We start from the raw sequence: 18,159 nt of genomic DNA on the forward strand, positions 1-18,159 counted from the left end.
AGGACAAGGAGAGGGGAGTAGACGAAGGGGTGGTTAGAGATTATCTCTCCCTCTCTGTCTTTGTGCCTCCCTATTCTCTGTCGTCGGAAGTTATCATTTCTCTCGCTCCCCCTGTTTTTCCCCTCTCTCTCCAGTTCGCTCTCCTCTCTCCCATTCTTCCTCTCTCTGAGTGACATATTGAGTTCAGTAGCAAGCTCAGTTGGAATGCCACACGGACGAGTTGGAATTCTATCAGAGGGAACTGGAATTCTGTGTGACACTCGGAACACCCCCCCCTCCCAACACGGACCCAGCTTCAGCTATAAAGAGAGAGTCTATTGAAGAGATGTGTCTGTCTGTCTGTCTAAGGGATTAACAATATGTAGCGAGATTAGAGATGAATCTTGTCAAGAGTTGGAACACTGCTTTCATTTATGTCCTGGTGTATGTGTGTCTCTTATAACACACTCACACACACACACACACACGGTGATGGTCATGGAACACACAGGCAACACTGGGTCACGTTCACACACACGTTCCCACACAATTACCCAGTTCTGAACTGGACGTATGGGACGAGCTGTAGGAGGAGCCTAACAGCCTCTGGCCACGCCTCCTTCTCCAGGCCGCAGAACTCGCAGGCTGCAGACTCACACTCCTCAAAGCTGAACTGGTAGTAGGAGTTAGAGTCCCCAAACACCACACGCTGGTCCACTGAAACACACACACAGATAGACTCAGATGAAATGCCAGGGTAAGAAGAAAAGTGTGTGTGTGTGTATATACTCACCAGACAGTAGGATGCCTAGCTCCAGTAGGACCTGCCAGACGCGCACGGCCATACTCCGACAGCGCACGTACACACACTGCTCACACAGCCACTGGACCAGCTCTACACCCACGTAGCTCCGCCTGGACACACACACACACACCCACACACACACCGGGGTTTCCGTTAGCTGGTAATAGCCGGCTTTTGGCCATAAAAAAAATGAAAAGACGTTAAATAAAATTGTCCGGGAGAAGAAAAAAAATAATGCTTTTGTGCTTATTAATTGATGTAAATACATTGGACCGGTCATGCTTATCGGTCTATTTGCATTATTTCGTGGCGTGTGAGTATATTGGTTATGCATCTTATTTATCCCACACACAGCATACAGATTCAATCGAGGGAAAAAATAGTTGGAAAGCAAATGGCTATTGCTGTAAAGAGAAGACAATGAATAGACTCTAATCAGTATTTTAGTTCAGCGAAAAAACAATAGGCCTATAGTGTATCTTATCGGCACCAGTGGAGAACATCGACCATGTCCCCGGTGAGTGCGCACATCCACTCTTTATCGTTGTTGGGTCAGTGCCACTTAAAAGTTTGTTTTTGGACAATCATTTCCTCCTCCAGTTGAGATGGATGTTATATTGTATTCATGTCTTCCCTTCTCATAGGCCTATTGGACAAAATAGATGTGATTGATTGTTTGTCAGTGTCAGCGGAGTAGGCTACCCTGGAATTTGTCTAATTAAAATAGATTCTGCTAATGTCTCCAGTCACAGCCTAGTGGTTAGAGCGTTGGGCTAGTAACTGGAAGGTTGCAAGTTCAAATCCCCGAGCTGACAAGGTACCAATCTGCCGTTCTGCCCCTGAACAGGCAGTTAACCCACTGTTCCTAGGCCGTCATTGAAAATAAGAATTTGTTCTTTACTGACTTGCCTAGTTAAATAAAGGTAAAATTTTAAAAAAAATTCAATTAAATATCAATCAATCAATCAATTAAATATCCCACATGTATTAGAATTGCATGAAATGTGTTTTTCCCGTGCAAAGAAAGAAGAAATTATAGCCTATAGTCCAGGCCTCTACTCTGGCAGTGTCAGAGGAAGACTCCAGCCACTCAAGTCATAGACTGTTCTCTCTGCTACCGCACAGCAAGCGGTACCGGAGCATCAAGTCTGTGACCTAAAGGCCCCTGAACAGCTGGTCCCGCCTTTGCTGCTATAACAGCCTCCACTCTTCTGGGGAGGCTTTCCACTAGATGTTGGAACGTTGCTGCGGGGACTTGTTTCCATTAGTGAGGTTGAGCACTGATGTTGGGCGATTAGGCCTGGCTCGCAGTCGGCGTTCCAATTCATCCCAAAGGTGTTCGAAGGAGTTAAGGTCAGGGCTTGGTGCAGACCAGTCAAGTTCTTCCACACCGATCTTGACAAACCATTTCTGTATGGACCTCGCTTTGTGCATGGGGATATTGTCATGCTGATACAGAAAAGGGCTTTCCCCAAACTGTTGGCACAAAGTTGGAAGCACAGAATCATCTAGAATGTCATTGTATACTGCAGCATTAAGATTTCTCTTCACTGGAACTAAAGGGCTTAGCCCGAACCATGAAAAACAGCCCCAAAGCATTATTCCACCTCTACCAAACCTTACAGTTGGCACTATGCATTGGGACAGATAGCATTCTCCTGGCATCCATCAAACACAGATTCATCCATCGGACTGCCAGATGGTGAAGAGTAATTCCCGTACCCCTTCAAACTTTCAACCTCCATCTGCGTACCCCCTCTAGCACCAGGGTCAGCGCACTCTCAAATGTTTTTCCCATCATTGTAGCCTGCCACACACACACTACACAATACATTTATTACACATAAGAATGAGTGTGAGTTTGTCACAACCCGGCTCGTGGGAAGTGACAAATAGCTCTTATAGGACCAGGGCACAAATAATAATATTATAATAATCAATAATTTTGCTATTTATTTAACCATCTACATATAAAAGCATATTTTGTTCATCAAAAATTGTGAATAACTCACCACAGGTTAATGAGAAGGGTGTGCTTGAAAGAATGCACATAACTCTGCAATGTTGGGCTGCATTGGAGAGAGTCTCAGTCTTAAATCATTGTCCACACACAGTCTGTGCCTGCATTTAGTTTTAATGCTAGTGAGGGCCGAGAATCCACTCTCACATAGGTACGTGTTTGCAAATAGCATCAGTGTCTTAATCATTTGCCAAGGCAAGAAACTCTAAGCGCAGCCCTATCCAAAAATCTGACAGTAGCTTCTGATTAAATTCAATTTTCACAGAACCGCTTGTTGCAATTTCAATGAGGCTCTCTTGTTCAGATATCGGTAAGTGGACTGGAGGCAGGGCATGAAAGGGATAACGTTCATGTTCGTTTTGTCCGTTTCGGGAAAGTACCTATGTAATTGCGGACCCATCTCAATCAGGACATTCGCTATATCACATTTGACATTGTCCGTAAGCTTGAGTTAATTTGCACACAAAAAATCATACAATGATGGAAAGACCTGTGTGTTGTCCTTGTTAATGCAGACAGAAAATAGCTCCAACTTCTTAATCATAGCCTCAATTTGGTCCCTCACATTGCATATAGTTGAGAAGAATCACTGTAATCCTAGATTCAGATCATTCAGGCAAGAAAAAACATCACCCAGACTGGCCAGTCGTGTGAGAAACTCATAATCATGCAAACAGTCAGACAAGTGAAAATTATGGACAGTAAAGAAAACTTTAAGATCGTTTCTCAATTCAAAAAAACGTGTCAATACTTTGCCCCTTGATAACCAGCGCACTTCTGTATGTTGTAAAAGCGTTACATGGTTGCTACCCATATCATTGCATTATGCAGAAAATACACAAGAATTCAGGAGCCTTGCTTTAACAAAGTTAACCATTTTCACTGTAGTGTCCAAAATGTCTTTCAAGCTGTCAGTCATTCCCTTGGCAGTAAGAGCCGCTCAGTGGATGCTGCAGTGTACCCAAGAGCCTCTCGGTGGATGCTGCAGTGTACCCAAGAGCCTCTCGGTGGATGCTGCAGTGTACCCAAGTGATGTCGGGAGCAACTGCTTGCGTTACCACTCCACTATGTCTCCCTGTCATGGCTTTTGTGCCAGCAGTACAGATACCAACACATCTTGACCACCAAAGTCCATTTGACGTCACAAAGCTGCCCAGTACTTTAAAAATATCCTCTCCTGTTGTCTTGATTTCCAGTGGTTTGCAGAAGAGGATGTCTTCCACTGGGGGGGGGGGGGCAGGTAGCCTAGTGGTTAGAACAGGCAAGCCCAATACTATTGATATGGTGAGCTACCGAGTGGTTAGAACAGGCAAGCCCAATACTATTGATATGGTGAGCTACCGAGTGGTTAGAACAGGCAAGCCCAATACTATTGATATGGTGAGCTACCTAGTGGGTAGAACAGGCAAGCCCAATACTATTGATATGGTGAGCTACCGAGTGGTTAGAACAGGCAAGCCCAATACTATTGTGGACGCTTCAATTTTTCAAATTGTCATGTTTAGTTTCTAAATGTCTGCGCAAGAGTGAAGGTTTCCTGTGAGAGAGTAACAGTTAATGTGATTGGATGTTAATTTTTTGACTAGGCTACCTGTATTTGATATTGTGTTGTTATTTCGCTGAACACTATATGGTTTAATTTTGGGGGGGGGCAGTGAAACGAGGCTACTCAGGTGAGACAAAAACCTCACTCAAATGTATAGCCCCGTTGGAAAATATAAATGGACTGTTTGAAATCGTGAAGACCTATTTTTTATTATTATTATAAAAAAAAATAAATGTGAATCACATTTTTATTTGGCGTACCCCCAACGGCATTGCGCGTACGTACCCCAGTTTGGGAATGCCTGCTCTAGAGAACGTGTTTCCACTGAGTCCAATGGCGGCGACCTTTACACCACTCCACACGACACTTGGCATTGAGCATGGTGATCTTAGGCTTGTGTTTGGCTGCTCAGCCATGGAAACACATTTCATGAAGCACTGACTAACAGTTTTTGTGCTGACGTTGCTTCCAGAGGCAGTTTGTAACTTGGTAGTGAGTGTTGCAACCGAGGACAGGCGCAACGCGCTTCAGCTGTCCCGTTCTATGAGCTTGTGTGGCCTGCCACTTCGCGGCTGATCCGTTGTTGCTCCTAGACATTTCCACTTCACAATAACAGCACTTACAGTTGACAGGGGAAGCTCTAGCTTAGCAGAAATTTGAAGAACTGACTTGTTGGAAAGGTGGCATCCTGTGACGGTGTCATGTTGAAAGTCAATGAGCTCTTCAGTAAGACCATTCTACTGCCAATGTTTGTCTATGGAGATTGCATGGCTGTGTTCTAAATTTTGTACACCTGTCAGCAACGAGATGAAATAGCCAAATCCACTAATTTGAAGAGGTATCCACATACTTTTGTACATATAGTGTATGTCCTGATTGCCTAGTCACTTTTACCCCTACCCACATATTACCTAATTTACCTCAACTACCTCGTACCCCTGCACATTGACTTGGTACTGGTACTCCTTGTGAATAGCCTTGTTATTGTTTTTATTGTGTTACTATTTCCTTTATTTATTTAGAAAATATTTGTCTTACTTTTTAACTCCGCACTGTTGGGAGGTAAGACTTCACTGTAAAGTCTACACTTGTTGTACTGTATATAACCGAAATCCTGACACACACAGTATCAATACACACGCACACACTATCAATACACACGCACACAGTATCAATACACACACACAGTATCAATACACACGCACACAGTATCAATACACACGCACACAGTATCAATACACACGCACACAGTATCAATACACATGCACACAGTATCAATACACACACACACAGTATCAATACACACGCACACAGTATCAATACACACGCAAACAGTATCAATACACACGCACACAGTATCAATACACACGCACACAGTATCAATACACACGCAAACAGTATCAATACACACGCACACAGTATCAATACACACGCAAACAGTATCAATACACACGCACACAGTATCAATACACACGCACACAGTATCAATACACACGCACACAGTATCAATACACACGCACACAGTATCAATACACACGCAAACAGTATCAATACACACGCACACAGTATCAATACACACGCAAACAGTATCAATATGCACGCACACAGTATCAATACACACGCACACACACACATTGATGTGTCCTCAGATGGCAGTTAGTGTTCAGCAGGGCACTCTGTTGGAATGGATCGCTCAGCACTGTATGTCACCATGGCAACTTCAGTTTAAAATAAAGTTCTATCCTTTTCACATCACGATGCTAATCCAAAACGTACTGCGCTGGATCAGATATTTCCATTTATTTTACCAGGTAAATTGACTGAGAACACAGTCTCATCTACAGCAATGACCTGGGGAATAGTTGCAGGGGAGAGGAGGGGGATGAATGAGCCAATTGGAAGCCGGGGATGATTAGGTGGCCATGATGGTATGAGGGACAGATTGAGAATTTAGCCAGGACACCGGGGTTAACCCCCCTACTCTTACGATAAGTCCCATGGGATTTTTTTGTGACCACTGAGTCAGGACACCCATTTAAAGTCCCATCCAAAAGACGGCACCCTACACAGGGTTACGTCCCCAAGCACTGCCCTGGGATATATATATAATTATGACCAGAGGAAAGAGTGCCTCGTAATGGCCCTCCAATAACACTTCCAGCAGCATCTGGCCTCCCATCCAGGAATCAACCCTTCTACGCTTCAGAGGCAAGTCAGCAGTGGGATGCTGCTGCTGGCATCATTTCACATTGTCAGCACTTTTTCTGGCAACTGTGGAGCAAACTCAAGGACCCGAGTTTAGTGTTGCCATGGTGACACTAAGCAGCTGCACAAGGCTACAACGAAGGACATACATCATCAGTTTTAGAACTAAACATAATTCAACAGCAACAAAAACACTCCCACTCTCTCTGTTTCTCTCTGTCTATCATACTGACTCTCTGTTTCTCTCTATGTCTATCACACTGACTCACTCTCTGTTTCTCTCTATGTCTATCACACTGACTCTCTCTCTGTTTCTCTCTATGTCTATCATACTGACTCTCTGTTTCTCTCTATGTCTATCACACTGACTCACTCTCTGTTTCTCTCTATGTCTATCACACTGACTCTCTCTCTGTTTCTCTCTATGTCTATCATACTGACTCTCTCTGTTTCTCTCTGTCTATCATACTGACTCTCTGTTTCTCTCTATGTCTATCACACTGACTCACTCTCTGTTTCTCTCTATGTCTATCACACTGACTCACTCTCTGTTTCTCTCTATGTCTATCACACCGACTCTCTCTCTGTTTCTCTCTATGTCTATCATACTGACTCTCTCTGTTTCTCTCTGTCTATCATACTGACTCTCTGTTTCTCTCTATGTCTATCACACTGACTCACTCTCTGTTTCTCTCTATGTCTATCACACTGACTCACTCTCTGTTTCTCTCTATGTCTATCACACTGACTCTCTCTGTTTCTCTCTATATCTATCACACTGACTCTCTCTCTGTTTCTCTCTATGTCTATCAGACTGACTCACTCTCTGTTTCTCTCTATGTCTATCACACTGACTCTCTCTCTGTTTCTCTCTATGTCTATCACACTGACTCTCTCTGTTTCTCTCTATATCTATCACACTGACTCTCTCTCTGTTTCTCTCTATGTCTATCAGACTGACTCACTCTCTGTTTCTCTCTATGTTTATCACACTGACTCTCTCTCTGTTTCTCTCTATGTCTATCACACTGACTCTCTCTCTATGTCTATCACACTGACTCTCTCTGTTTATCTATGTCTATCACACTGACTCTCTGTTTCTCTCTATGTCTATCACACTGACTCTCTCTCTGTTTCTCTCTATGTCTATCACACTGACTCTCTCTGTTTCTCTCTATGTCTATCACACTGACTCTCTCTCTCTCTCTCTGTATGTCTATCACACTGACTCTCTCTATGTCTATCACACTGGCTCTCTCTATGTCTATCACACTGGCTCTCTCTATGTCTATCACACTGGCTCTCTCTATGTCTATCACACTGACTCTCTCTATGTCTATCACACTGACTCTCTCTATGTCTATCACACTGACTCTCTCTGTTTCTCTCGATGTCTATCACACTGGCTCTCTCTATGTCTATCACACTAACTCTCTCTGTTTCTCTCTATGTCTATCACCCTGACTATTTCTCTGTTTCTCTCTATGTCTATCACACTGACTCTCTCCATGTCTATCACACTGGCTCTCTCTCTGTTTCTCTCTATGTCTATCACCCTGACTATTTCTCTGTTTCTCTCTATGTCTATCGCACTGACTCTCTCTGTTTCTCTCTATGTCTATCACACTGGCTCTCTCTATGTCTATCACACTGGCTCTCTCTATGTCTATCACACTGGCTCTCTCTATGTCGATCACACTGACTCTCTCTATGTCTATCACACTGACTCTCTCTATGTCTATCACACTGGCTCTCTCTATGTCTATCACACTGGCTCTCTCTATGTCTATCACACTGACTCTCTCTATGTCTATCACACTGGCTCTCTCTATGTCTATCACACTGGCTCTCTCTCTGTCTATCACACTGACTCTCTCTCTATGTCTATCACCCTGACTCTCTCTCTGTTTCTCTCTGTGTATCACACTGACTATCTCTCTGTTTCTCTCTATGTCTATCACACTGACTCTCTCTCTCTCTGTTTCTCTCTATGTCTATCACACTGACTCTCTCTCTGTCTATCACACTGACTCTCTCCATGTTTCTCTCTATGTCTATCACACTGACTCTCTCCATGTTTCTCTCTATGTCTATCACACTGACTCTCTCCATGTTTCTCTCTATGTCTATCACACTGACTCTCTCTCTGTTTCTCTCTATGTCTATCACACTCACACACTCAAAGATTCACACCTTATGATCCTGGCGAGGTGAATCTTGTCTTTAGCAGGGTACGGACCATGAGACAGGAACGCATTCCTCACAGCACGCCCTGCACACGGGAAACTCTGGGAGCAGGACTGACAAACATACACACGTGAGTCAAATAATACATAGTTGTTTTCACAGACGTGTTTCTCTCTGTGTGTGTGTGTGTGTGTGTGTGTGTGTGTGTGTGTGTGTGTGTGTGTTGACACAAGAGAACTCTGTGATATCAGTGTAACTATTAATATTGAAACAAAACATGTAGGTGAAACAGAGGCTAGGTGAAACTATGACGTCACCATTTTAACTTGGGTCAAGTACTATCTATATCAGGATTCTCCAACCCTATTCCTGGAGAGCAACCGTCCACTCCAACCCTAATCTAGCACACCTGATTCTAATAATGAGCTGGTTAATAAACTGTACCAGGTTAGTTACAACTGGGGTTGGAGCGAAAACCTGCAGCAGGGTAGCTCTCCAGGAACAGGGTTGAAGTCCCCTACATAATGTCAAATAGCCTACTTCCAAATATTTGAGGTGTAAAGGCGAGGGGATTTTGTACTTTTGGGACTATTCTAGAGATTCCATCGTACTAATCCAAATGAAATCAAGAAAAGAGCACTAAAACAAAGTATTTGACATAAAGTATGTATTTGACCAATATGTATTTGACTATGAAGTCACGCCATCTCTGTTTGGTGAGACACAAACATTCTTTATTTGCTGACGTTTCATAACCTATGCATGCATGTGTGTGTATGTCTCTGTGTGAGAGTGTGTGTACCTTGTGAACAGTAGGGCTGGTGCTGGGTCCGGGGATGGTATCCGGTGACTGCTATCGAGACACAATCAAAACACAGTCAGAACACACAGTATTAAACCACACATTTCCAGACAATGTTTGGGTTAGGAGAGAAGTAGAGCATGAAATGCAGCCTACAAACTATGTACAGATCTATAATCTGTCTACATCTGTCTCCATCCCTCCGTCTCTCTCCTGACAGAGAAGGAGAAAAGACAGTCTTCTACCCCCACCTCCACTTCTTCATCATATTTCCCCTTTGGACAGAGACATAAGAAACCAGTTTGTGCCAGCTGTGCCCTGGGTTCACGCCCAGGCTCTGTCGTAACCGGCCGCGACCGGGAGGTCCGTGGGGCGACGCACAATTGGCCTAGCGTCGCCCGGGTTAGGGAGGGCTTGGTCGGTAGGGGTGTCCTTGTCTCATCGCGCACCAGCGACTCCTGTGGCGGGCTGGGCGCAGTGTGCGCTAACCAAGGTGGCCAGGTGCACGGTGTTTCCTCCGGCGCATTGGTGCGGCTGGCTTCCGGGTTGGATGTGCGCTGTGTTAAAGAAGCAGCGGCTTGGTTGGTTGTGTATCAGAGGACGCATGACTTTCAACCTTCGTCTCTCCCGAGCCCGTACGGGAGTTGTAGCGATGAGACAAGATAGTAGCTACTACAACAATTGGATACTACGAAATTGGGGAGAAAAAGGGGTAAAATTCCAAAAAAATAAATAAAAAATTTAAAAAAAGAAACCAGTTTGTTACCAATATTGATAATTCAATATATCGATATTGTTTGATATCGATATGAGCCAGGCATATTGTAATATCGGTTTATCCTTGCTGTTAACCTACACTATTACGTAAAAGAGCATACATGACTGTTCCTGCAAGCAAAAAATCCTCTCACAGACTCAATTTAGCATAGGCCCACTGACCTGCCTGCTGATGCGCCATCAACTGGCTTCTCTTTGTATTCAAACTGGTTGGGTAGGTTAGGCCCACAGAACATTCACACTTGGTCCAACGGGCAATTAGCAAGCAATTGTCTGAACTTCACAAAGCTGTCGAAGTCCACACAGTTGCAATGTTATTCATACAAACCGATGTGATGTCATTACCCATCACTAGTGCATATCCCCTCTCACACACACACCTCATCTCCTCCTGGACAGGATAGAAAGCAGAGGCCACTACTGACAGAAAGAACAGGAGAGAGGTAAACAGGAGAGAGAGCAAGAGAGAAATATGGAGGGAGAGAGAAAGAAAGAAAAAGAACTGGAGAGATTAGACAGACAGACAGACAGACAGACAGACAGGCAGACAGACAGACAGACAGACAGACAGACAGACAGACAGACAGACAGACAGACAGACAGACAGACAGACAGACAGACAGACAGACAGACAGACAGACAGACAGACAGACAGACAGACAGACAGACAGAGAGAAATATGGAGGGAGAGAGAAAGAAAGAAAAATAACTGGAGAGAGATTAGACAGACCATTGCATAGGGCCGATGGAAAGACAGGAAAAGCAGTCCATAAACTCATAATAATCCAATAGGTCCCAATCATAAGAACACAAAAACACAACCATTAAGCATTTCCCAATCAAAATGTACAAGTATTACTTCCCATTGCAAAAAACATTTCATGTTTAGCAAACAAAGTAACCAGTGACCTAAAGTTTAAAGTGGAACTGACAGAGTTTTAACTACTTTGCAGATATCAAACAAACAGACAATCATAATATCAGTTAAAAATATCAAATTCCCAGTTTATGCTAAAAAAAAAAAAATTATAAGAGGTTTTAAAAATAGGTTCAATTTGACTCAACGTTCCATGACGTGCACTAAGGCATTGTTGGCAGATAGATGGATGCTGTTCAATGCATGATTCATATAATTCACCAATACATTTCTTGGTAGACCCAAAAATATTGCTATCAGGTTGTGAATCACAGATGTAACTAAGGCTGGGATTGTCAATACAATCAAAATATCAAGGGCAACGATCACAAGTCAGTCATAATGTGGCTAACAGGCTAGCGTATCTATTTATGTAGCAAGCTAAAAACACGGAGCTTAACATTAGCTAGATAGCTAGCTAGCTGCTAGGAGGATGTCATGTCATGCCATTGGAGTGGGTGAGCGACTGACTTTTCCAACTTATATCGTTTTTCAGTGGCTATAAACAGCTAGAGATGCAGGTGTCATTTGGTTAGCTTGCAAGAACTTGAACGACTGTTATCCAGTTAGCATATCTCTTGTATTCGCAAATTCACTCTGGCTATCTACTCCGATTTCAGAGCACTTTCATCTGAGTATGCCAGAGTGCAGAACAACTGATGAATTTACGAACGTGCAACATCGTTCTGTGTAAACTCCGGTCCTGAATAAGAGATTGTTTATTTGGTTTTATTTACTGCAGTGTCTATTAATTGTCCAAACGCACGGCCGCTTTCCCACGCTATATTGCTATAGAATTTCCACAAATGCCTTAGTATGACCATATCTAAGTGGTCACTTGTCAGGAAATGTCATATTCTTCCTGAACAGATTTTAATAAGAATAATGAATAATATTGCTAAAATGCTGTCAGTTCCACTTTAATTTCAACAATGTTTCACAAACATATTTTCAAAGATATGGCTAACAACAGCAAGCTTGCTGCAATAAAAAACACAGTTCCACTCACCAGATAATGATAATTTGAAACTTCTTGTTGAAAGTTATTCTTGAATAAGGAGAAGCTAACAAATTTGTCACGCCCTGACCTTAGTTATCTATGTTTTCTGTATTATTTTGGTCAGGTCAGGGTGTGACGAGGATGGGTATGTGTGTTTTCGACTTGTCTAGGGTTTTTGTATATCTATGTGGTTTTGGTATGTCTAGGTAAATGTAGGTCTATGGTGGCCTGAATTGGTTCCCAATCAGAGGCAGCTGTTTATCATTGTCTCTGATTGGGGATCCTATTTAGGTTGCCATTTTCCATTTTGGTTTTGTGGGTTATTGTCTATGTGTAGTTGCATGTCAGCACTTGTGTTATATAGCATCACGGTTGTTTTGTTACTTTGTTAAATGGTCTTTGTTTATTAATAGAAGAATGTATTCTTATCACGCTGTGCCTTGGTCTCCTCGTTATGACGAACATGACAGAATAACCCACCAAACCAGGACCAAGCAGCGTGAAAGGGAGGAACAGCGCTTTGTGGAAAAATTGACCTGGGATGAAATACTGGACGGTAAAGGATCATGGACGTGGGAGGAGATTTTGGCAGGAGAGGATCGCCTACCATGGAGGCAGGTGGAAACAGCGCAGGAGGAACAGCGAAGTAAGAGAGGACAGCAACGATGTTGGGGAGGTAGGCCACAGAAACCCGTCTGAGATTGTCAAAGAGTTATTGGACAGATTGGAGGAGAGTGAAGAGAGAGAGAGCTGTTGGTTTGGCATAGTATGCACGGCATTCCCCCTGAGGAGCGTGTTAGCTGTCCGATGCCACCTGTGTCAGTTCCTCGTACTAATCCTGAAACGTGTTAAAGTTTCGGAACAATTGATGCCGGCTATACACACCAGGTCTCCAGTGTACTTTCACAACCCGGTGTGTCCTGTTCCTACTCCTCGCACTCTTCCTCAAGTGCACCTCCAGAGTTCAGTACATCCTGTTCCTCCTCCCCGCACTCGCCCTGAGGTGCGTGTCCCCAGCCCGGTACCACCAGTGCCGGCACCACGCACCAGGCCTAGAGTGCGCCTCTGCAATCCAGAGCGTCCGGCGACAGTACCCAGTACCGTAAAAACAAACTAGGTTTCCCCTTTTCATCTGTGGATTAATTGTTGGAGTAGAGCACATACGATTTGGTATGTCTCAACATGGGTAAAAATTCTACAAAGACTCAGCAACAAACAAAAAAAGGACATGCATTTCAGGTAAAATAACAAACCAATGTTTATCTCCAAGGACAAATTAGCTAAAAATCCATGAATGTTTTGTGTGTGTTTCAACCTGTCCCCAAATGAATATAGTTGGTTCACAGTTGGTTTTGGTATTTTAACCTGCGTGCCATGGAAAGCATCTGGTGGGGATAGACAAAATCAACATGCAGATGCACACATGGAGCCGCAATTAGCATAAAATAAATATGCTATAGGCTATGCAGACCCGACTGGACCTGACCACGGCTCTATCAGCTGTAGTTACATAAACCCGAGACCTGATGACAATCAAACAGGACCCGACCCAAGGGAAAAGTTTGTATTTTGGACCTGCTCAGGTCCTGGTTCGGGTCTTGGGTGACCCATGAAGACCTCTAATACATACACTGGGCACACACACACAAACTCATCTTGTGTTGCTCTCTGCCCACTGCACTGAGACTAGGTAACATGGTCACCACCGATAAATCCATGATTATCGAAAACTTCAACAAGCATTTCTCAACGGCTGGCCACGCCTTCCGCCTGGCTACTCCAACCTCGGACAACAGCTCCCCCCCCCCCGCAGCTACTCGCCCAAGCCTCTCCAGGTTCTCCTTTACCCAAATCCAGATGGCAGATGTCCTGAAAGAGCTGCAAAACCTGGACCCGTACAAATCAGCTGGGCTGGACAATCTGGACCCTCTATTCCTGAAACTATCCGCCGCCATTGTCGCAACCCCTATTACCAGCCTGTTCAACCTCTCTTTCATATCGTCTGAGATCCCCAAGGATTGGAAAGCTGCCGCAGTCATCCCCCTCTTCAAAGGGGGCGACACCCTGGACCCAAACTGTTACAGACCTATATCCATCCTGCCCTGCCTATCTAAGGTCTTCGAAAGCCAAGTCAACAAACAGGTCACTGACCATCTTGAATCCCACCGTACCTTCTCCGCTGTGCAATCTGGTTTCCGAGCCGGTCACGGGTGTACCTCAGCCACGCTCAAGGTACTAAACGATATCATAACCGCCATCGATAAAAGACAGTACTGTGCAGCCGTCTTCATAGACCTTGCCAAGGCTTTCGACTCTGTCAATCACCGTATTCTTATCGGCAGACTCAGTAGCCTCGGTTTTTCGGATGACTGCCTTGCCTGGTTCACCAATTACTTTGCAGACAGAGTTCAGTGTGTCAAATCGGAGGGCATGCTGTCCGGTCCTCTGGCAGTCTCTATGGGGGTGCCACAGGGTTCAATTCTCGGGCCGACTCTTTTCTCTGTATATATCAATGATGTTTCTCATGCTGCGGGCGATTCCCTGATCCACCTCTACGCAGACGACACCATTCTATATACTTCCGGCCCGTCCTTGGACACTGTGCTATCTAACCTCCAAACGAGCTTCAATGCCATACAGCACTCCTTCCGTGGCCTCCAACTGCTCTTAAACGCTAGTAAAACCAAATGCATGCTTTTCAACCGTTCGCTGCCTGCACCCGCACGCCTGACCAGCATCACCACCCTGGATGGTTCCGACCTTGAATATGTGGACATCTATAAGTACCTAGGTGTCTGGCTAGACTCTAAACTCTCCTTCCAGACCCATATCAAACATCTCCAATCGAAAATCAAATCAAGAGTCGGCTTTCTATTCCGCAACAAAGCTTCCTTCACTCACGCCGCCAAACTTACCCTAGTAAAACTGACTATCCTACCGATCCTCGACTTCGGCGACGTCATCTACAAAATTGCTTCCAACACTCTACTCAGCAAACTGGATGCAGTTTATCACAGTGCCATCCGTTTTGTCACTAAAGCACCTTATACCACCCACCACTGCGACTTGTATGCTCTAGTCGGCTGGCCCTCGCTACATATTCGTCGCCAGACCCACTGGCTCCAGGTCATCTACAAGTCCATGCTAGGTAAAGCTCCGCCTTATCTCAGTTCACTGGTTACGATGGCAACACCCATCCGTAGCACGCGCTCCAGCAGGTGTATCTCACTGATCATCCCTAAAGCCAACACCTCATTTGGCCGCCTTTCGTTCCAGTTCTCTGCTGCCTGTGACTGGAACGAATTGCAAAAATCGCTGAAGTTGGAGACTTTTATCTCCCTCACCAACTTCAAACATCTGCTATCCGAGCAGCTAACCGATCGCTGCAGCTGTACATAGTCTATTGGTAAATAGCCCACCCATTTTCACCTACCTCATCCCCATACTGTTTTTATTTATTTATTTTTATTTTTCTGCTCTTTTGCACACCAATCTCTACCTGTACATAACCATCTGATCATTTATCACTCCAGTGTTAATCTGCATAATTGTAATTATTTGCCTACCTTCTCATGCCTTTTGCACACAATGTATATATAGACTCCCCTTTTTTCTACTGTGTTATTGACTTGTTAATTGTTTACTCCATGTGTAACTCTGTGTTGTCTGTTCACACTGCTATGCCTTATCTTGGCCAGGTCGCAGTTGCAAATGAGAACTTGTTCTCAACTAGCCTACCTGGTTAAATAAAGGTGAAATAAAAATAAAAATAAAATCCGTAACACAGGGGAGTCAAAATGGAAACATGAAATCAACCACACACTCATGAAAACATCCCTTTAGGACAAACACACACTTGACACCTTCCTACTGTGATCTTTCTACTACAGCTGTTGTCTGATAACACCTCTAAAACATACATCACAAGATCTCTATGCTTTCATCTGTGTTATACAACTATTAATTAGATTGCTGAACATGTCAGGACAGATCTAATCTCTTGTTTAGTCTCTTCACAGCCTTTCCTTCAAACCCTGGGCTCACACCTTGGACAGTCATTCAGTTCTTTATTATTGTGTGTGTAGGTTAGGTGTGTGTCCTTCCCTCCTCCAGGACAGGTCTTAGCAGAGCTACCATACCTTCACGCTTCAACATATACACTAACATACACTCACTTGAGGAGAGTTGAGAAACACCTTTAGTACCACTGTCATTGTCAGATAACATATTCGCTCCCTAGAATCCAAGGGGGCATTACAGTAGGCTACATGAATGGGCAAGTAACATCTCTGGTGAAACTGATTCAAGACTGGACCAAGACGTGTTGCCTTGGCTACTGCATAGGTACGGCATCTAAAAACACATTCTGGACGTAACCAATGAATGGCGGGAGCCTGTAGAGCACGAGCGTACACACACGGTGGTACAGTGAGGTCGTGTGTGGAACAACAGCACATCTAGGTGAATCGTGACAGAGATAGGAGGTAACTCGACGGCAAAGAATAACCAAAACACACACACGGAAGGGACATTTTTCTGTCGATACTCACGCTTTTCTTCCTTAGGTGCAGTCCATGTTTCAACAGTCCCGGTAAATCCCGGATCTTCTGCCTTAGCTGAGTCTGGTCTCGAGCTCCGGTGTTTCGGTTATTCCACCGCCAGCCGCCGACCATACCATCTTCTCCACCGGACTCAGAGTCCTCCATGTCTGTCTGTCTCTCTCTTTCTCTCTTCTACTCCTGCTCCTCTCACACACAGACACACCAGCTACGGCTCATTGTCGCCTCTCTTATTCACACACACACCGACCTACACCTGTTCTGCAACAGACGAACCGCGCGCGTTAACGACCTAGAGTATCCGCTGCAGCACGCAACGCTGCTCCACCCGAATGTCCTCCTCCCTTGTACTATCAATGTGTTATGTGTGTGTGCAGAGGAGGGGGACTTGCAGGTGCAGAAGAACATCATTGCATAATTTCCATCTGTCAGACGTAGAGGAGTCGTAGCACCTTGCTAAACATTCAATACATTTTCGATTTAACATATCCCCGTTTTTTAAAATCCGAATTAGATAAATCTTGATAATATTAACACATTTAGGCTGCGTTTTTATGTTGACAAATGAGGGCCTGTGTATAAATGTTGTATTAAAGAGTTGTAAATGCTGTCTTTTCTGTTGCATTTAGAAACAAAATGGTGGAAAGGACGAACTGGAGGCTACGTCATCGCCTCACCTGCGGCTCAAATTTCGATAGGTAAACAAAGGGCCATTAGGCTACACCATCAGGGTGTAAGTGTGTGAGAGCTATGAAATCTACTCTAAACCTACATCACACACACATACATACATACACTCACGGGAGTGAATGGACTGAAGTCAATACAATAGGCCAGTAGGTGTGTGTTGTATAACTGAGATGTCATGTGTGTTATCCTGATAAGAGTCTTAATCTCACATAATTGGCAATTTTCAGCCACTCTGATTACACACACACACACACAGCCCATTTCTAGATAATGTAAGTGTATTTGAGTGTTTCACCCTACATACTCTCTGTGTCTCAACGTTGTCCCGGTGCACTCTGGGTAGTGGCTAGTTTGGATCTCACTACAATTGTGCACAACAAGTGCACAAATGCTGCATCCCAATTCTCCACACTTCTCTGAAAGCATGCACTTGCACACTCCCATCGTGGATTTAAAACCATTGGATTGGTCTAAGTATTGACTGGAGGGAGTTTCCACCATTGATAAATCCATGACGGAGATACACGTGCACACTTTGAGAGAAGGGTAGAGAATCAGGATTTAGCCTACGTAAGGCTATGGTCAGACCAGCGAGGTCAGGGGTTAGGGGTCAGTTAAGCCCATACTCTCTCAGACCAGAGAGATTTTGGGTTTAGGTGTTGTATGTGGTATT

The 18,159-nt window shown here is 44.2% G+C and overlaps 1 protein-coding gene across 2 annotated transcripts in view; it reads right to left on the bottom strand.

Annotated features, from left to right (window-relative positions):
- Nucleotides 1-17,132, bottom strand: part of LOC139373672 (Rap guanine nucleotide exchange factor (GEF) 5a) — a 73,598-nt gene extending 56,466 nt beyond the window's left edge. The window contains exons 1-5 of one of the 2 annotated variants that reach the window (XM_071114506.1): nucleotides 16,788-17,132; nucleotides 9,545-9,595; nucleotides 8,749-8,855; nucleotides 773-894; nucleotides 534-696 (exon numbers count right to left, since the gene is read on the bottom strand). In XM_071114506.1, coding sequence (XP_070970607.1) covers nucleotides 534-696; nucleotides 773-894; nucleotides 8,749-8,855; nucleotides 9,545-9,595; nucleotides 16,788-16,943 — 599 coding nt within the window. In that variant the 5' untranslated portion in view covers nucleotides 16,944-17,132. The remainder of the gene's footprint in view (nucleotides 1-533; nucleotides 697-772; nucleotides 895-8,748; nucleotides 8,856-9,544; nucleotides 9,596-16,787) is intronic. The other variant, XM_071114507.1, reaches the window with a different exon arrangement.
- Between the last annotated feature and the right edge of the window lie 1,027 nt (nucleotides 17,133-18,159).

Source organism: Oncorhynchus clarkii, chromosome 18 (genome assembly GCF_045791955.1).
Source record: "Oncorhynchus clarkii lewisi isolate Uvic-CL-2024 chromosome 18, UVic_Ocla_1.0, whole genome shotgun sequence".
NCBI classification, from domain to species: Eukaryota; Metazoa; Chordata; class Actinopteri; order Salmoniformes; family Salmonidae; genus Oncorhynchus; species Oncorhynchus clarkii.